We start from the raw sequence: 21,720 nt of genomic DNA on the forward strand, positions 1-21,720 counted from the left end.
ACAAAAAACCCATGCATGGAAAATGCACTTCTGACCGGCAGATGTGTGTAAAACTGGGGTTTTGCTTCATCGGAATGTGTGCACAGCTTACGAAAGATGAAAGATTTCGATTAAGTAAGCCAGATACAGAGCACCCGATCTGCTGCTTGATCTATTGTGCGAAGGATATATTTAGAGACAGCCACCCTGTGTTTGCGATAGAGATTTAAAACCATCAACAACAACACGATCTGGATCGTGCCCCAGGCACTGGTAGTGGAAGTGCTCCGTCGAGAGGGGAAGGGGGCAGTGAAAAAAGAATTTAAATGAATATTTTATCGCTGAATAAATTGCCGCAATACATATTTTGATAATAGCGGCATCTATCAGACACGCGGCAGGCAGCTGGCCGCTGATGTATGAGTGTGTCGCTTTTTGCATGTAAATCCGCCTTTCGCTGGTGGGAAAAGAAAAATTACCCACCGATTTTCCGCTGCATGTACACTTTAAACAAACTGCACGCGATCATCAACCATCCTTCTTACTGACCCACCTCCTTTTCCGTGTGTGCTTTTCCGGCCGAATATTCCGCGCCATAGTATGTTTGGTTCGTGCATATGCGCGCTGGTGGAGCTGATGTTCAAAAATTCAGTCATACGAGGTTTTCACTCTCAGAACAAGAAGAACAAAAAACAGAACACTTTACAATATGTGTAATGGAAAGTATTAACGGCACGTACGGTACTTAATCGTGAAGCGAACGGACTAAACAACCTTCTGGAAAAAAAAGAGCAGCAACATCCTCCAATATGTGGCGATTCTACAATGCAGCATGCCGTTCGGGTACGTTCTTCCAAACCCTTATTGGTGAATGATCGAACCTTTAAAATGTACGAAACCGAACTCGCAAAAGAGAACATTTTGGTTAACCGTTTTAGGAGTTAAAGAATAACCAAAATCCAATTATTTCTTGGCCCAGACACGCTGGGGTGAATGAAAGTTCTCGGATATTTTTTTTCCCCTTTGACATTCATAATATCATTTGCTCAACTTTCATCGAAGGGTTTAGGCGGGATAAGGGACACTTTCTTCGCCGTAAAAGTGCCGATACAAACCCCCGGCCAAAAAAAAACAAGCCCTACCACCGACCAAAAAGTTACGATTGTATTGAACATCGATTTTACCTTCCGGCCACGTAAATGCGTTTCGGAACCTTCGATATTTCTGACTCCAACTTAAACAAATGTTAAGGGTAACTTCTCTTCTAAAACGATGCTTTCACTTTTTTTATTAACTTCGGGCAAATTACCACACACAAGTTGTTATACCCTTTCACGCTAGAACCCATTTTGAAGTTGGTTTGGTTTTCGTTCTCGTTAAGAGAAATTTATGCTCATGCCACCATTAATCTAACGAGCAATCTTATGCTTGTTTTTAACGGCTTGTTCTTTTTTACAAGTTCTAGTTTAAAAGAAAACATGTACGAGCGGTCTCTCGTCATTAGAATGTTTTTCAACTGGTCTTTCCATAACGAATGTCCTATAAAACATATTTTAAGAAACGGTTGATTATTCTTTAATTATACATCTCTCTCTATACGAACAGTTTTCTAGAGAAGTTGTTTGACTTCTACAATAACAATTTTAAGTCGGGCATAAAAAGTAAAATTCAAAAAGCAAGAGTGTAGTATTACACGGACACAAATCTATGTCGAGACAAATAACGCCAAGCAGCAATTCACGTGCAGGAGGACCTTGAAGGACACTGGTAGTGAAATGAAACACGCCCGGAAAACATTATGCCTGATGGAACGCTTGTGGACTGGGGTAAATAGTGACCTGAAAACCGGGAATGCACGCGAAGTAATCAGTAGAACTTGTATTAATTATTGTAGCCTTTGCCTGAGAGGCACTTTAGTAAAGAAGCTATTTTTTTTGGAATGCTGTGAGATTTTTATGTGGACATTTTTGGATTTTTTTTTCAAGTTTAGGTTTTTTTTAATAGTTACAAGCAGTTGTGGAATTCTTTCACCTTTTTAGAACTTTTGCATAGTAAAATGCAAAGTTTTCTCAACTCACACTCATACAAGTTTTGTACAGAATCAATGTTTTTCTTGCCGAAATTTTCAGAAATTGAGAAGGATTGCTTATGTATTCAAACACGCGCCAGTTCAACTAGAAAATAAAGGGTTACACAGCCTTTCGGTCATCGTAAATTCACTAAAAGTCGTCATCAACAGTCATTTTGTCACCGTAAACCCACAATTCGGCATCGTCAATCCAACAATGGCGTTGAAAACTTTGGTTTACCTGATTAAATTAAAAAAAAATACAGATAATGGCTCTCATATTGCATTTGAACGCCAAAAAACCCTGTGTCAGATCAGTTTGACGCCCCTGAACGCCAGGGAAGTAGCGGTTAGTTCCGGTAGAAAGCGGTAGCGATCGCGATCTACATATACGCAAGTGATTTCGAGTCGAGTCTTTTCTATTAGATTCATCAATATAGGCGGATACTGGTTAGTTTGAACAATAACACGAATTTATCAGAAAGTCTAAAAACCCTGCATTATGTTTCCCAATAATGCTCTACCTTGAAACATTTTACAGCGGTTTAAAAAGAAATTACAAATTAAAACAGCGAAATTCCCAATAAATATCAACAAACAAATCAGCTTGTAGTTTAACATTGTACAATTAATGCATCGCTAAAGTTACGAATCTATACAGACAAAAGGAAATGAAGATGTAATCATCTTCATATCAAGAAAAGGAACTCAAAGAGACAATGATCACGGCGCTGAATATCATTATATCACCATTCAATTCGATAGCGTGTCAACCCGATACTGATAAGAAAAACAACACATTTTCGATTTTAATTATGTGATAACTATCGAAACCGCGTTCCAGAGAACGTCCATGTTATCATTCACAAATTTGCATCATTTTAAAAATCTTTTCTACTTCACACTAAAAATTAGAACGACAAGGTGAGAGAATTTTAAATTTTCCAAATAAAACGTACGCAAAGGTCGAAAACTAGACCAAAGATGAAGTTTAAAAAAAAGGGGATAAAATGAGGCCAACAAAACGACGCCAACTCATCAATACCAGCGGCCACTAGCTAAGAGCATGACAATCACGCGGCAGCATGACCCCTTCAAAACAGACGCTGTCATCGACAGACATCGATTTCGGTACAGCTTTTGACACCGCGCACCACGTTTCCCACCACTCTCAACTGTTTGCCCTGGGTCCCCCGCGCGTGTTGTCACCGCAATATCACACACACACGGACGAACTACTATTTTTCCAACCAGTTATGACTGGGCGGCTAATGAAGCCATAGCGATGGAAGCCGCGTACCCATGTGACTGACTGCGGGTTTGCAAATCCGTCCGCGGCATTCAATTCAAGGCCGGGAAAAAAAGACACGAAGAAACATTTCGTCTTAATTTAGATGGAATGCCTTAATGAGGGTATTTTAAAGCAGTGGTTTGTCGAAAAAAAAAGGTTCTTTACTGGAGCCTCTTTTGCAGATTAAAATGAAGGTAAAGTTATAAAACAAAAAAAATGCTTTAAAAAAAGAATTATGAATATTATTAAACGAAATGTTACATTTTGACAACTGACAGCTTTCATTAGTGTTTAACTAGCCACAGTGAATGACAAATTTACAAGAAAAAGCACTAAAAGCAAGGCACGACTAAATTGCACAACTCGCAACTGTATTAATATTCGCAAAAGGATACTAAAGTCAGCGAAAGTTGCATGCGAAATCAAGCCGAAACCTTCGAATGCATGGGCGTGAAAATGAAAGATGCTCACCCCATCCGTTGTGCCAGTGGACGCGTCGGGCGGAAAACACAACCCGCTCCCCCGCAGCTTTTCACCGGTGGGGTGGGTGTCGCCAATTGGACATAATCCACCCATCATAGCCGGGGGGGCGCGAATCTTTGCCAGTTCGTCATAAAGTGAAAGGGGACGCTTGTGTGTGTGGCATTCGATTACTTCATGCCGGTGTGACGACGATTACGTGAGAAAAAGGTGTTGGTGTTGTGGCGCATGAAAAACAAAGCTGGAAATGCCATTACAAGGACCCGTGTACACGTGTTTTGGGGAAGAAGTAGAAGGAGAAGAAAGCTTGATTAAGCAATACCAATACCTACCCGCAGCTTTTTATGCAAAACCCGACCCGCGGACTCTCTCGGTGGGTTGGGTTTGGTGGTGTGCCCCGATCGCGGTTTCGCACCCTTTGCACGACTCTTTTTCCTTATGTGTGCGTGGTGATATTTTGCATGATTTTCCAACTGAATCGCTTGTAATGGCACGCAAACGTATGACGCTTCATCGGGTTTAGCGATTAATTGATGGTTTCATAGCGTTACAAGAAGGAAACAAACTGGACGAGGCTAAGAATACGATGTCTTTAAACCAAGGAAGCCTTTCAAACGACTTTAAGCTAACTTGAACTCACTCCCAACAGACACATGTATTCCCCAAACACGATCGATTTATCGCGTGCCACGTCGGTGCCACCTTTGGTGTGCTTTTTTCCCACCGTACGGCACACACGCGGTTCACAAGAGCTTCCGTGTCCACATCGTGGATTAATGGCGCGTTGGGAAGCCCATCGCCAACACCAAGCCGGTAAGCCATAATTCATTCATAATTCAATACCTTCCTGGATGGGGGCTGTTTTGAGTGCTCCGGAGAGTGATATTTTGTCAACGGGTTTCTCGCAGGAGTACCGTGTTCTAATTACCGCCATGAGACTTCACGCGCCCGTGTTTAAAAAACCGGTATGCTTTGCGACTTGTAACGCCTTTAATGTTGCACTACGCGGGATCTAATTGTTACTCGATGGCTGTGATATTTCACGAACACCGTCAATTAACAACCTGGTAATCATTGCAGTTCTTGCCAGGTCCAACCTATCTCCTAACCTAACCTAGGAAACGCGTTGCATTGTTGTGTTACAATCGTTTTAACGCATTAAATTTTAAACCTAAATAACACGCTTGAACTAAATGTGCCAAAAGCATACATTTTAACATGAAAATGGATACCCGAGACGCACGTATCTGGGGTGAATTTTAAAAGCCATTAAAAATTTCACTTTCATTAGCCAGGCGTCACAGGGGTGTCATCGCTCATCGAACGTTGGAAGAGTTAAGGCCCCAAACCCACAATCGATAATATTGATTACAGAGCGCCACTCCTCCTGCTGCAGTAGTGCTGCGCTGTATTTGGACAACTCACCACATTACCACACTGATGGTGTAAGTGACGCTATATCACCTCCCAGCACACCTCGATTTGTCGTGCCAGTGAATGATTCACACGTGTACCATTTTAGGGGCTTGTTTGTTGGTGGTCACATCAAGGGAATAGGAATGTTCCTAACGTTATGTTTATAGGTCTTCTAAAAATAATCCTGTTCTGTGGTTTTCTACTTAGGGAAAAGCTATTGAGAATGTGACGGATTAATGCGTAACGGATTTAAAATGATGTAAAAATCGACATAAACTGGAAATCATGAACCTAATATTGAATAACTACCTCATTGAAGAATGAAAATATTACGATCATCTCATAAACGACTTTAAATTGTACTTAAAGAGCAGTATCATGGCATTATGGTTCAGTATTTGGTCTAAATTAGAGGTCTCCAAACTATGGCTCACGAGAGCCTTCAATGCTGACCGAGATACTTTTGCAAATGTTGATATTTCATTTAAGTTGTAATATTTGTGGAGAGCCTTGGTCTATGTGGACCAGGAGACTCTAAACTACGGTCCTACATAGCCTCCAGTGCGGCCCGTTACGCTATTATATATAATATGGAATATTTGAAATTGATTTATGGAAAAAATAAGTTATAATATTTTACAGCAGTTCTACTATTATAATTAATAGTAGTTAATTAAATTCATTGGTTTAGTTCATTAATTTCAAAGGCAAAAGTACCCAAAATGTGGCCCAAATTTACGGTATTTTCAACCAATGTGACCGGCGAGCTGAAAACTTTGGAGACCCTTGGTCTAAAAACCCACCAAACGTCGCGAACCGTACTTCATTCTAGGCACCTCACCGTAAGCAATTACGTGAAAAACAAAATAAATCTGGTAAGCCGTATGGTACACTGCCGATAGTACCGCGCAGGTCGCTAAGTCATGAAGAAGATTTCGTTTGTTGAGCTGCAAATGCTTATGCCGAATGCTTACAAAAACTTGTCTCCGCACTATGTTAATGGGGCTAATAATATCTGTGCGTGGCAATGCCATATTCGTTTGCCTATATACACACACGCACACACACAGTCGTGCAGTAGTTTCGTGTCAATGGAAAATTTGTACACCGGTAGAAAAACAAAATCCACCCATGGAAATCATCCAATCCGCATAGGGAAATCTGTGACGGTTGCACCATCAGTTACTGGCACCATTCATCATACCTGGAACATCCTGTCGGAAAATTTGGAAAAACTGTTGTCATTTCGTTAGTTTTTTTGGTTTCATTTCAATTAGCTACCGTCACGCGGAAAATTCGCCGAAATCGACTTTTAGCTGGCCAAACGGGGTTGCCCGACAGTTGCCTGCAAACCGCAGCTCTATATAAAAACATAATTTTCAGTGGAGGCGCCCAGCTGCCCGGCCTGAACAGTCGGGGGGAAGGGGAATGGTATTCAATTCCAAACAGCTCCAAACAGTCGTCCAAAAACCGCAGAAACCTCACCTAATACAACGTTTGGCGGTGAAGCGTGATGAAAGAGTGATTGTTGCTAGAATCAAATTATATCGCAATTTATCGCAACGCTAGTTAAGACACAGTTAAACGTTTAATGCGGGGCAACACGACGCATGTATAATTATTAGTCTGTGCTTGACAGGCATGGTGGAGTACGCGCAACAGCGAATGAAAGCCTATTTGAATCGGGAGAAGCTTTTGTATCAACAAGGATCGAGTTGTTGGATTGTTTGGAAATATAAAAAAAATGAAACACTTGGCAGCACGAATCGTTTTATTGCCAAAATATTCACTCGGAGCAGGAGGAAAGCGAACAATTACATTTCCGCGCCCTCGTTCTCATCGTGCAAGTCCGTGCGAACACAAACGAACGAGTAGTGAATCGAATCTAGGCAGCGTACAACATTCCTCTGCTGGTGGCCGACCGTGCCCGCGATAAAGCGTGTAATGATGAACATAATTATGTTCACCTTCCGTCCACATTCGCGCACACACTAGTGTTGGGTAAAATCCTGTGTTTCCCGGAATCATTCCGGAGTTCCTTCGAACCATTCCGGAGTCAGCTCGGGATCAACTCCGGGGACATTTAGGGGAGGGGTTTCTTAACATTTCACAGGAAATGTTTCACAGTAGTGTTGTGCTTAATGAATCTTTTTTGAAGAGTCATGACACTGTGGTGTGGAGTCATTCAAATCAAGAATTGACTCTCAAAAGATTTGTAGATTCCCAAAGGGTCGGATCATGCCCCTTGCAAGCCTAACATTTTGACAGAAGGACATTTGAGAGAAGCAATTCTTAGCTTATTCATGAATCTTTGAAATTGATTCGGATTCATTCAGCTTCATGAATCTAAATCAGATTAATCCAACACTATTTCACAGTTATATAATAATGCTACAAATCATGTATGTACTATATCTTCAAAACAGCAATCAAAACACCGAAATCTCCAAGAAAATTGAGGGAAACACCAAAATATAGAGCTAAAATACCAATGAAAGACTATGCAAAATTTATATTCAAATTTTTATTTATAGTACAGCTGATAGACTACGAAAATCTCCAAGAACCCCTTGAGAAAAATAACGAAGAATACCGTTGATATACCAAAGGAAAATATTTAAAAACCTCAAGAAAACCCAAAATACTGTGGAACTTCAAAGTGGTAATGCTAAATACTGTAGTTTAGAAATTCTAAATAAAAATGTTCAAAAATTTGTGGAAAATTCGTTTGAATCCTATACAGTCTATGGAAAAATGCTAGCAGTCGTAGGCAAATTATTTAAAAACCACACAACACTGTTGAAAATATCCTGTTACTCGTTGTTAACTTCACCGTTGATTGCGATATCGACTACCGGATTACACCGGAACTAACACCGGATTAATAACACCAGAATCGACTCCAGTCTTGGTTCTATCCGTAGTTAACTTAATGTATTATTAATTAATAAATCAAGTTTTTCTTTCGGAGTTGAATCCAGTTTTTTGTCTTCGGAGTCGGAGTGTATGGATTAATCCGATCCGACGTTCCCATCACTAGCAGACATACACACTAAGAAATGCGAAAGCCTGAATGGTTCGTTTACGAGTTCAAGTTGCTAAAAAAAGTAACAAAAAAAAACAACAGAAAAGAGCAATGTAATCTTTAGATCAAACCGCGTCCATTGCTGATACACTTGCTAGCAGGGCGTGCCTTAGATATTTAGCAGTTAGTATGTAAAACACACTTCTACGCACCTCATGAACCGAGGGTAGCGCACTCTTTGCAACCTGGAATTGTTGACAATCCGGTGGCCGGTTGCGTATGATGAATCAGTGCTTTTGATCCCGGATTTCATGCGAGCCATAATATCAGGCGAGTGGGGTTTGAGATATGGAACCATTTTATTTACCATCATGGTTAACACTCCCGCTGATTGAGGATGACGATGTTGTCGCAGGAAAGCTCGCGGAGAAAACACGCTTAAAATTGAAACGACTCAGCTTACTCTTCACTAAACACTTTCCCTCTTGTGACCTTATTTCAGCAACTAAATTTTGTGGATGCTCACCATTGTCGAGTTCGAATAAATTGAAGGAACTACATTTTTGTTTTATTTGGTTTAGATTAGATGTTCACGTACATACAATTTCATAAGCTAACGCGACTGACTCATCGTGGATTTGCTTCACTCTTATCGACCCTGACCCTGATCGTGCGGTGACATTTGTATCGTTGCGAGCAAAAAGAGCACGCGCTAGTATACATCAATATACAAAAGCCTTAGTGCCGGACACACAACGGACAGGCCGCATGTGTTCATCGTGTGGTAGTGGTTAAGTTAAATGGTGCGAAAACAACTTGACCCTAAACACCACCACCACCAAGGCATACAACAGGTAAAACCACGCATCTTGCGCTCAAAACGTGGCATTGTACTAAGGCGGAGCAGTTTGTTTGATTCGTCCGATGTCACGCACAAATGTATTAGAAACTTGTGCGCAAACGCACGTGGTTGATGCGTCAAAACGGCACGTGCAAAGTGAGGTGGAAACCGCGAACGAGATAGTGAGCTTTTTATGAGCTTTTTGGCTTCAAGGGCGGCTGATCTGGGCCTATGAAGGTGGTCCCCGGTGAGAATAATATGCCCGAACAGATAGAACTGTAAAGGTGAGTTTACGAGCGAGTCGTCGTTAAATGTCGTAATAGAATTTTGTGTTTTATTTTAAAGCCTGTAAAAGTATCAATCGTGTTTAAAAAAACGGAAATCATTACTTCAGCACAATAAGAGAAATACACTTCGTAAAAGCTTTTCAAACACCTATTTCAAATATTCACTCAACTGATTTTTTTTTTTCAAATGAAATGATTCTTTCACCAGAATCAACAGGTGTTCCATTTGGGCAACATCTACAGAGCATCATCGTATGTTCAGTAAACTCATAAAAAACATAAAAGAAACCATCACCTTTTTTCCCTAAAGTACCATTTAATTTTTAAGCTTAACTGTTCACTTACAACTTGCATTGTTCTGTAGAAGAGATGAAGAAAATAGTACTCCAAATCCATCTTCCACACCCATCTGTGACCTGCTACCAAGTCATTGGAAAAGATGCTTTTTTTTTGCTCTGGATGTTTCCCAGCGCTTGGCGAACTAACCTATCGGTTAAGCTTGATTGGTTTCTGTTTCTTGCTTGCGAGCGGTGATGCGTAATAACAGCATTTACATTTCGTGCACTGGAACACAGGAAGCAGTAAACCGCCCTGAAGGTACTGCTGCTGCAGAAAGCAAAAAAAATCCCCACAGCCGCTTTCTTTTAGGTTCGATTGGGTTGCGAAAGCCTTCCCCTTTGCCAAGAGTGAGCGTCAAGAGACGATCGTGAGTCGGAATTGGTTGCTTAATATCGTTTTGTGCCGCACTTTTTGCTGCTTTTTTGTTCGCTTGTCAGGTAAAGTCTTCGCTGCAGCGTGTGGTGCCCATGGAGTGCCCATATTTGCCACGCGAACCGTGTGTTTTGCGCTTTGGTAAAAACATTGTTCACAAGGTAAAGATGATCTTGCTGTGGGGGAGCAATAAGACACACACACACACACACACACACACACACTCACACACACACACACACACACACACACACACACACACACACACACACACACACACACACAAAAGCAGTACTGGGGAGCTAAAATGAAAAGCAAAATGTGATGCAAAAACTTTACCAGGGAGGGGTTGCAGGCATTAGACTAGCGCTCTCCTTAGGAAACGCTCCTTCTTTCCGCGTCGATATGTTTTATACACTGTTGGCCCAAAAAACCGGTTCATAATGCAAGCTGCTCGAGAGCATCGATAAGTAAAACCGAGCTGTGATCGGGAGTTAGTTTTAAGACGATGTCTAAAGTTCAACTGCCTTGAATCTGCGAAACCGTGTGAGTTTTTGTTGCTGCCCATCAGAGGGGTGCTTTCCACGCTCGATACGAAAACTTGGTGGGATGTATGCAGAGCCAAATGAATGGCCAAATACTTTGTTCATTAATCTTAGAAGTAGATTCTAACAGACCAAGTTATTCCGAAACAAACATAAAAGACGACCAATGTTGGTAAATTCGAATGAGATTAAAGTATTTAATGCAAAGGCAGGACTGGTTACTTATAGAAGACTTGGTCTATTTAAGGGAAAACTCATTTGATCCACAATAATACGAAGGTAATTGAACGGAACATATCACTTTGCAGCTAATACACAGGGCTTTCGATTCTAAATTGCAAAATGGAGGCATTTCTGGACTCTCGCAAGTTCAAATTGAATTAGAATGTGTCAATATAGGGACAGATCATACCACAAGTTACTGGGATGTATTATTCATTTTGACATAAATAATCATCTTCTAAAATAGGAAAATCTAAAAAAGATTAGAAAATTTAATTTAAATTTAATTCGTTTAAAACAATAGATAAATCTGGTTATTAAAGTAATCTTTTTTTTTTTGTTGTTTCGATTAAAAATGTTGGTTTACGTTTTTGGCATATGGGAAATATGGCCTAACCTGGTTTAAACCAGCTAGCAAAATGGTTTGTTTTGACATTTTTCAGCAACTTTTGCAAAGTAGAAATCGATTCTTTTCTGCAGCGAGTAAATTTGTGAATACAAAGCTTTCAGTATGTTCGGTGAGAAATTATGGCTTCTTCGCTTGAACAAGATTTCGGAAAGTACGAAGAATTTCAGATCTACCCTCTATCTCTATCTTTAATTTGAAAAGAACTAGAAAATGCAAACATCTTCCACTTAGCTGCGTGGTAATTGATGTTGTTTAAATCGTTGCAAAAAATAAAAGCTAAAAACAGAAGCAAATGTTCTCAGTCGTCAATGCTACAATTCATCAGATTACCTTGAAACCTTGAAAATGTTATTGTATTGAATCGATGCTAAAATAAACCGATTCACAGCAAAAGCTTCTATTCCCACGCCTTCAAAACTCCACATTGCTTCACGGTTAAGTAATTCATTTCCAGGGCGATTTGTTTAATCACCGTACATGTGGAAATGGAAATGATCATCGTGTGGCTATGCTTCATTACCATTTAGCTTCCATTCTAGCTGCTTTTCGATTGATGCATAATTTTAAAAGGTTTTCTTTTCTGCATATTAAACCATTTTACAGCTTGATAGAATTTTCATCAGATTTCCACCAATTTGCCTTAGTTTGAACGATTCAGCTTCACGTAATCATGCTACATTTGTATGGAGTTAAACAAACTCCTCCGTTTTGCTAAAAAGAAGGAAACCATCCCATTAAACTCGCTCTGTTCGATCGCTTGACATTTGCATCCCAAACTTCAAAAAGTGTGGTCGGGAAGCTCCGATCTACTGCTGCACAACGATAACCACCGAACAGTTGGGGGGGGTTGGACGTGCATGTAAAAAGAGATGCCAAACACTGTCACTTAATCACCGTTATTCAGATGATTTATGAGTGCAAAGCGATGCACTTCTATTCACTCGGAGCCGGTACAGCATCGGCTGTTCGTGACACGAAAGACTGATCGCCGTCCATTTTAGGGTACAAGAGAAGAAACCGTTGCAAAACGGGGTAGGTTTACCGAGACGAGAGAGAGAGCATCATACGTGTGTTAACAAGCGCCCATGGATATCGTCTTGCGGTGCTGTGTTCGTACGATATTCCTTTTGCGCAAAAAGAACGGTGGCCACCATCTTTCGTCTGTTTGCCAAGCTGCTTTTTGACATTATTCCCCGAATAGCTTTTGTTGGCATAATCTAAAGCGTTTTATACATCATCTTTAAGTCGTTCTCAACATAGCCTTGACGGTGTAGTTGTGGTGTATAAATGTGAACGTATCTACAAATACTGCAGCACAATATACATCCGAAAACATCACCATCCCCTAGAATGCTCTCTCCGAACCTTTATGCTATTTTATGAACGATTTCTGCCCGAATCCCATACCCGAATTGTGCGAAAGGGTATTTTAAAAAATATGTTGCATCATTTGTATGCATCCAAGCAACTGGCATTCCTACTATGCACCTATTCCACGGCAATGCAATGCACCAACTTAGGAAGTTGTTATGTGCGGGCACATAGAATTGAACGAACAACATCCAGCCGGAAGTGCTTGGCCATGGTTGCCGGCAACAACATAGAGCAGCAGCAAAAAATTTACATATTGGCAACATAAAATGCATCTCGAAAAAGCAACCCAAATAATGGTAATGGTGTTTATTATCGTTGCAAGCATCTTGTTGATTCGCTCAAATCGGTTACCTTTCGGTATCGGCGATGATATTTTTGTTTTTCCAATGAAATCATGCACCAGGGAGATGTTTGAGTAGTAACGAGATTTGGTTCGTGCGAAAGAAGCACTTCAGCGGGGGAAATATTAAATACCAACATAAACCCTGTGCTAGCACCTTCCTGATTGGCTTCCTTTGGCAATCAAAATTCACATATTTCCACGAATCCTTTCCAAACGGCAAACTAAAATGACATTTTGCGTCATGATTGATTTTCAAAAAAGCCTTGACATTTCATCATTTCCACCACCTGTTTGCATAAACAACCAGCAGCCAAAGCGAAGCACACCCACCAAACAAAACAAAAAACCCTCCTCCGTTGTACAATAAAATTCAACACGTCGATGTAGTTTTTCTCTGTTTTCTTCGAGATCAGCTCGATGAAGTGCTGGCTTTCAACGAAAATGAAAGAAAATCACCACCTCGTCTATGTTCACGCCTCCATAACAAGCTCTCAGCACAATAAAACAATAATATTGACATTGCCATATCATTTTATGCAATGTTCGCTCCTTCCTGCGTCATCCGGACACTTTTAGTCCCACCCTGTCTGGCAAAGGTTGGCCAAGCACGACCACGACACAGTAGCAAAGCTTTCAGTTTTGGAACTATCGCAAAGCGTGCAGGAGTGTGTATGGTGTAGCAAAACATACACACCATTTTATTGATCCCTTCACCACCTAAGGCAATAAAATCGAAACCATCCTCTAATGGGTTACAATTAGCGCTCGTCCACACATTGATGGACCACCCCACCACTGCTTGCTCTGCTTCTTATATTTTACCGAAAAAATGGAAAATTCACTCGTCCAATTATCCTAAACACATGCACACCCACCTATAGGGGGGATCGGTTTCTTCAGCTAGCGCGTAACCTGCATCTGATTGGAATGAGCCGTTTAATTTATTTTCTCTCTTGCGCGAGCCTTGGTGTGTGTTTGGTGTAGATAAATCAATGAGCAGTAGTAGCCTCCTCCCTTCTGCCTTCTGTGCGCCTCGCTTGTAAAGTTACGCTTTGAACGGTGTAGTTAATTGCTTCTCTTGAAAGGATGTTGAATAATTTATTACCCATGGGGAGTTTCAATCTTTTCAGCTCTTACACCAACGATGGAGCTGACGATGAAGTCCATTGAATGTTAGAAGAAATTTTCACGTGAAGAGTAGTAAGAGAGGAAAAGAGTTAGTTCCTGTAAAGTAACTACATTTAGGAGGGATTTTTGTTATAAATTGTGGAACAAAAATGGTCTCCAATATCCTATTTATTTTTAAAACTATTTGGAATTGAAATCAAAGGTAACGGTGGGTTTATTACTTTATTAATTTAGTATATTCACTGTGCTTTAGGCAAAATAAAGGATTTTTCAGTCCACTTCAGGAGCCATGTCTGGATTATGTCCTAGTTGAACTTCCCGATTCTGGAACTTCAGGAACTCTGGAACTTCTGAAAACTCTGGAACTCTCTGAGATCTATTTGAGATGTCAGTTGAGAAAGTTTTGAACAGAACTAATTTCAACTTGAACTTCAAACAGAATGCAAAGTTGCATAAAGTGAAATGAATGACAGTTTAATTTGAAAATGATCCAGAAATAGTCCAAGGTTTGTCAGTTGAATTCAAAACCCGTTTACCATCAATATGCAAGAACAGCTATCAACCACATGATACTGTTTTACCAGAAATGAGTTTCCCCTACGAAAAACAGCAAAACGACGTTAATTTGCCTGATTGATTGATCAACTGGGACACAGACTCCGAGCAGTGATGCATTTGCACACCAGTCAGCAATAGAGAGTGGCTTCACCAACCCAACGCGTACAAGTACAGCTTCTCTATCGCAGTGATTACACGACGATTAGCAAGTGTGGTGATGTGTACAAGAGTGAAACTATTTACTCAGTGCAGTTTTCTGCAGCTAACATTTATGCACACCTCGTTAACGACCGCAAAACGCTGGAGAGTAGCAGGGCAGGGAATGGATTTATTCAAACAAATGAGGATTTAATTCCAGAGATCATGGCACGCCGAAGATCATCACAAACGAAAGCGCCGGTTTGATTGCCAACTAGCGGGAAATGCTTTCATCGCTGGCGAACGAAACTGGTACAGTCTAAGCAGATCTGGTACAGTAAAAGCAAACGACGACACCGGTTGGTGAACGAGCGATATTTGAAGCACTCGTGTGTGCCCTAGTATTCGGGCCAGACTTGTTTCATCGCTACAGCATCATAGCCCAGGCTCGGTGAACATCGCGACCAAATATAGCAGCATCCAGACAATTAGGCCATGCTTGCCGCCGATCGATTCTCACCCCCAAAACAACCCTTACTTTTCGATTTCCAACAGCAGACTTGCGTCTACACAAGTACACAGCCTTCAACGATTCAAGGTTACGTCTTTTGATCAAAACGATCAGCCAAGTGAATCGAGACCGTCTGAGGACAGTTTGGAGGTGACTTTTAGCGCCCAGCTGGTATGATTGGTCCAATAAACGATTTCAATTCGATTGCTGCTGAAAGTGAAACCCGTTCAAAATGAAATAACTTCAACAAATGAGGTATGTCAATATATCAAAGAGCTGCCTTTGAAACTGTTCAGTTACTTCGTGAAGAATTGCGTTTTAATGATAGAATTGTTAACGTTTGAACCTATCTAATCTTCTCAATTGTACTGACTTATAAGATTTATAACCTAGTTCCATTTTAACAGACACAAAACACACACAAAACGCAAACAGCATTACTGTCGTCAGCAGTTCAGAAATAACTTCAACGGTCAATGTACGTCATACGATCGATTGCAACTTCGTGCCATGGGTTTAGTTTCATTTTTCAGATCAAAAAAGGCTGTCTAATCTAATTAGCCCGATAGACGTTTCCTTTCCGTCTAAGAGGCAAACGCATTTGGCGAATGATGTTGGTTAGAGGTTTATATTTAACGTATTCAAGAAAACAAACCACCACCACAGGAGAGCTAGTCCTTTTGAATATAGTTTTCACACCATTACCTGCCCTCTCCCGTATCGGATCACCGTCGCTCAATGGCACTGGGGTAGAAAATAAATTAAAACTTTTCCTATTTCCAAAACCGAACACCGACGGACATGATAAAACCGGGCTCCGATCAATCGTAGGCTGCGGAACGGCAAGCGGCACGGGTCGCAACATTTTGGCCTCAAAAATTATGTTTTCCCTTTTTTAAGTACGGATAAAGTTTTTGAGTGTCTATCAAAGCAGTGAACCAGCCGCACAGTGACAAATAGTAGAAGCGAAGGAAAAGTTGACCTCGATGGCAGACAGGATACGGCAAGTGCGTCAAAGCAACTTCTGCCTTAAGCTAATACTCGCACTGCGTGCTGCAAAATTGACTCAGGTTTCTGGTGGATTTCTTATCGCTTTCTGCTACTACACAGCCTTACGTTGCAAACGTGATACATAGACGACTTTGTCACGTGGCAGTAGCAGTAGCAGTGGCAACAATATTATTCGATCTCGCCTATAGATTGTTATTCTTATCATTAGAAACTTTACTTTATTATTTTATAGGTAAGCAGAAGAAATCAAAAGTCTCTAAAGTTTTATTTCCAAATATCTTGCAAAGTTATTATTACAGTACGACACGCTGCATTATTGTATGCTTAACTTACACAATTCATAGTTATTTTAAGAATACTCACTTAATAGTACAGTTTTCCACCCATTCATTAAACAAGATGTTATCGTTGGCAAACATAAAGTATCATACAGGTGAAAAACTACTCAACCGTGTGCTGTCGTTGCGAAGCGGCACAGAGAACCGTAAGAAGTGGGATAAAAGTTGCATAAAACCTGCTCCAGACAAGTCCCCACTCAAGGACGTAAGACGACGGCAAGTGGATGCAAGGCAAAGCGTACTGGCTGCGACAAAGCGTTGTACCGAAAGTGAGCTTTTCACGAGATATATATATATGTTGAGCATAAAATACAATTTCATTTTCAAACATTTCTTTAAAAACTATCATATGATACATTCCAGGTGTTTTTGGTGTCAAACAAAATTGCAGAATATTGCAATCACTTATGTACATTATAAAACGCAGCAACCAAACACGATAGTAACAAATCGATCGTGATGCATGAATGCAAACGGCAGTAGCAGCAACAGCGCAACATGGCATCCATATTTCGCGTCCATGCTACACCGTCGTGCCTCAACATGCTAATGCTGCAATAATAGCATCAGAAAACAATGCGGCACACACATACGCACGACCGAGTGCCCACAGGTCCGTGACCGTCGAGGATCAACAACGACGACGATGATGATGAGCACGACAAACGGAACGGGGAGTGAATTTTCGCCATTTCCGCATGTCACGCACGGCTTGCGCTTCAACGGTTCTGAAGAATTGTTTGACTTTAGTTTTATGTTTTCTGTTTTGGGCAGGTGATGTTTCGGTAGCGCTGAGAGGGAAGTGTAGAAAAACAAAATAAACAAACACATTTTTGTTGTACCCCGTACAATGTGGTTACTTTTTGGCGCAGCAAGTCAATAGGAAAGTTTATTGGCACGAGGAGCGCCAACCATAAAGCTGACCACAACGCACACGCCATTACATCAGGGGAAATAATGTAAAATTCATGACTCTGAAATTTGGTTCCTAATAATTGATTTTTAATTTTATAACAAGTACCGAATGATAGAGAAAGGTAATAAATCATTTCTTATCAGAAATATCTGACAAATAATTTTGCTAGTTTTTAACATTAGATCATTAGAATGAAAAGCTCATAGCTAAAACAACTCAACCGTAGTTGATGGCATGACTTTCACAAAGATGAATATATAATCCAGCTCTTCTGACCCTTAAACGCGTAAAATTCTAATGTTTAAAACTCACCTGCTGACAAGTGATGAACAGTGCCATCCAGACGCAGATACCGGCAAAGATTTGGGCCGTCTTGGCCTGAAGGAAAATGCCGTCACCCACATGGTTGATAATGGGATCGATCGCTAGGGCCGAGGCTGGGGCCTCCGTCATACGCACGGCAATGTTCGCCTTGGCCGTGCTGCTGACGGCGGCGGCCGTGGCAGCGGTAGCATTGGCCAGCAGCTCACTCGCTGCCGGATGTTCCGTACTCATCGTGCTTGCAGAAGCTGCACACCACTACAACCCAGGTGTTCGTGCACACGCAAACACGGCGTTTCGCGCTCGTTCTGAGGGCACCGCACGAAATCTCTCCACACGGGTGCCTCCTCTTCACGGTTCGCTTGCCACGCGGCTGGTCTTCCTTCTCTCGTTAGGAAGCTGCAAGCGAGGTTTCGTCTACCACCACTCGATACAGGCAATGATCTTTCCGCAGGCAAATTGCTCAATCATTCGTTCAACATCCACCATCGATGGTGTGATGGTTTCGCGTTTTCCAAGAGTTTTCACTACAACCTTTCTTTCTTTTACCGGGCCCCGCACTCTCACACACGCCCGCGGTGATGAGTCGTCTTTCTTCTCTGCACCAATTTAAATGTATTCACCGTTGCTCACCGTCGAAATTGCATATGCACTTGTCGAACACTTCCACTAAAAATATAAGACCACAAATATAAGAAGAGGAAAATCGATGGAAAAAGGTAAAATAACGGAGAACAGAAAAAAACAAAAATGAAAATTGATCCATCTCAACAGCTCACAAAACTTCCAACAAACACTCGACCGTGGGTGTCGATTAATTTCACTTTCTATCGGCTAACGCAAGAAGATGTATTCACGTACACGCGTATGAGGAAGATTTGATTTCTTTTTGTGCCGCTCCAGTTGTAATGGTTTGTAACTTCCCTCGTTAATCACATGAAGCAATCAAGCTCATCTCATTCTTCATCAGCTGGGAGGAAACTGCTTTACCCGCCAGTTAAAGTTACGAAAATTGAATAACGCTGTCAAATGCAATAATCCTACGCGTTGTGTATAAAAGGATAGTACCAGGTTTATACTACAATACGGAATTAATCTCTAAATGCAATCAAAACTACCGCTTTAAATTCTCCTTTTGCTTTTACGAATGGTAAGCAATCCGTGGCCACATCAACCGTGTGCGACCCAACTACCGGTAAGTTGACTGAAAAATTCAATTTTTCCACTACAATGCGCTACCATAAAACGAGGTCTGGTATTAAAACGTGCCGGGAAAATGCGACGACGGTAACATGCCGTGAAAATGGTACCGTGATTCCACCATTGAATCCTACATTCCACGACCGATGCTATCCTAGTGATGGCATTTTACTAGAGCAACGCGACGTTCCGCTCAGTGGTGTTTCCCGTTTGTTGGAGCAATTTTTCTGGCATTTACCACGATATTTCTGTTTGTAGTGTAGCTAAAAATGCATCACGTCCGAAAAGCACAATAAGAATATCTTTCAACGTTTCCACACATCAGCAATGGACACTCGTATCGCTGTAATTCTGATTTACAATCCGTTCCTTTCGTTTGTTTTCATATTTTCGATTTGTTTTGTTCGATATCTGCAATTAAATAAGAAGAAACACAAAAACAAGATTAGTATACATAATAAAGCATAGATTAAAGCATAAAGATAAAGCAAGGCATAGAAATATGATGCTGCTAATTATCTCTTGAACATTGGAAGATCAGTTTCAGTGGAGTTGGCAAGTTTCATAATCAATAACCCTGTGATGATCTACTCTTTCTGGGCCATTTTCTCACTATTACATCCTAAGCGTTTCGGTAAAATAACGATGGAACACAACCAAAGCCCCTCACCTCACCAAATGCGTTCAACTCTGATGGCCAACATTTTGTAACGGTTAATGTTTTCGTCGTGAAGCTTTGCGTTGAGAAATAGGAATGGACATTCCATCAAATCAGTCAACCGAAAATAACGATCTTGATTAGGGGAGGAAAAAATCATTTACTAAATTTTGCCCTTCACTCCGGAAGGTGTTGCCAAAACTGATCCTCATCAATGCGAACAAGGTGCCGGAAGCTGCGCCACAATTTATGTTCCCCTTAGCTTGATGGAAGTTTACAAATTAGAATATGCCCAGAAATGGTTTAACGATGATGTACTTTTGTTTTATGTGCCAATATTTAAAACCATTAAACTTTATTATTAAACAACAGCCAAGCCCACTTAACGGAAACAGTTATTCAAGCTGCTCGTGCTCTAAACTGTAATGTGTTTTTTTAACGAAAAAAGGCAAAGTACGGCCACAACGTGGACGACGCTATGTTTTGTCGTTGACGCTTTACTCTGCGGCCTTCAAGGTAAATTACTGAAGTCCGGTTTCTGTGCGTATGCGTTTGCACAACATTTATAATCCGCTTCGTCTCGTGGCAAGACGTTTGCAACCAACAACAGTGAAAAAAACAGTACCAGTCCACCAAGCAAGGGGTTGAAAGAGCGTTGGCTGACAACAATTATAGTTGATTGTTATTTTCCGTTGATTCTCTACGGTGCTTGTACAGGCAAACGCAGCCCGTACACAGACAAGGGTCAGTTACACTACTTTTCTTGCCTCTCAACCTATCCTGTTGGTAATAAGTTCAGTGAAAATGGCACCAACGAAGAAGCAAACTGTTCTTCTTTCCTTCTCTTTATCACAATGATAATACAGTAGTATTATTTCTTGTTTAAGCATAGCTTTGTTAAGTATTGCTCAGAAAAGTGATGTACATTTTAAACTAACAGTTCTTAATATTACACTGCATGAAATATAAGCTTTAAAAGGTTTTTAGACAGTTGTTTTGCTTTAATACTTACACGAGATGAGGAAGAGAATATTTTGCAAACAGTAAGTAAACGAATACTACAAGCTGTACAATTTCCAATGGTATTCAACAGATTAGCTGGGTTTAGCGAGGCAAAAGAACACTAAATATTACCTCAAATAAGCCATATTGGTCGGCCAAAATACCACCGCTTATCGAGCCAACACTACACGCACAACGCTGATAAGATAACGCGTGAAACAACACCTACACACACTATCGATACGCTTATCAGAACCTTAACAACATCGAAATTACAACAGATAACCAATGGAAACGTGATTTACAAGCGGGACTGTTGAGTTGGCTATGAAGTACGACATTTTTTTCGACACAGTTGCATTTCAATGCAAACTTGATTCCGTTCAGTTTGTTGTCGAGTCCGTAGTACGGCGTATCTTCCCAGTTTGACCAACAACTACCATATGCCACGTATAGCTTTCGGCGCAATACGAACTGTTGTGCTTAGATTTATTGTTTTTTTTTTCACCACTATAGAAAAGCGCGCACCTTCGCGACTGTCATACGGGGGGAGCGATTATTGGCCCGAACATCCGTCCGAGATGGTAGAAGTGAATGGCAAGCAGGGTGGCTACGCGTGCGACAGATAGACAGCACTATTGGATGGAATAGAGCTTGTTACAAGCTAGCAGAAGTAGGCCGGTGTGTCGTCGCTACATATACGCATTTTCTCACACTCTCTAGCCTAAGCTTATTACCGATTGTTGAACGTATTCGCGAAGGAAAGCGCGCGCACAGTTGAATAGCCGATCTTGAGGTTGGCTATGTTTTACATGTGGGTGGAAGGAAAACATTCACCCATTGAAGAAGCAAAGGTTGCTCGAAAGGATTGCTTTCAAAAAGCACACACCTCGGGAGGGACAGGTTCATGTCATAGAAAGTATAATCATAATTCCACATACCTACGCA

The 21,720-nt window shown here is 41.0% G+C and overlaps 1 protein-coding gene across 2 annotated transcripts in view; it reads right to left on the reverse strand.

Moving 5' to 3' along the window:
* The window catches only part of LOC128301918 (transmembrane protein 184B), a 32,381-nt gene that overhangs the window by 9,330 nt on the left and 1,331 nt on the right, over positions 1-21,720 (reverse strand). For both annotated transcript variants that reach the window (XM_053038591.1, XM_053038592.1), the window contains exon 2: positions 17,904-18,581. In XM_053038591.1, coding sequence (XP_052894551.1) covers positions 17,904-18,146 — 243 coding nt within the window. In that variant the 5' untranslated portion in view covers positions 18,147-18,581. The remainder of the gene's footprint in view (positions 1-17,903; positions 18,582-21,720) is intronic.

The sequence above is a fragment of the Anopheles moucheti genome, chromosome 3 (genome assembly GCF_943734755.1).
Source record: "Anopheles moucheti chromosome 3, idAnoMoucSN_F20_07, whole genome shotgun sequence".
In the NCBI taxonomy this organism is placed as follows: Eukaryota; Metazoa; Arthropoda; class Insecta; order Diptera; family Culicidae; genus Anopheles; species Anopheles moucheti.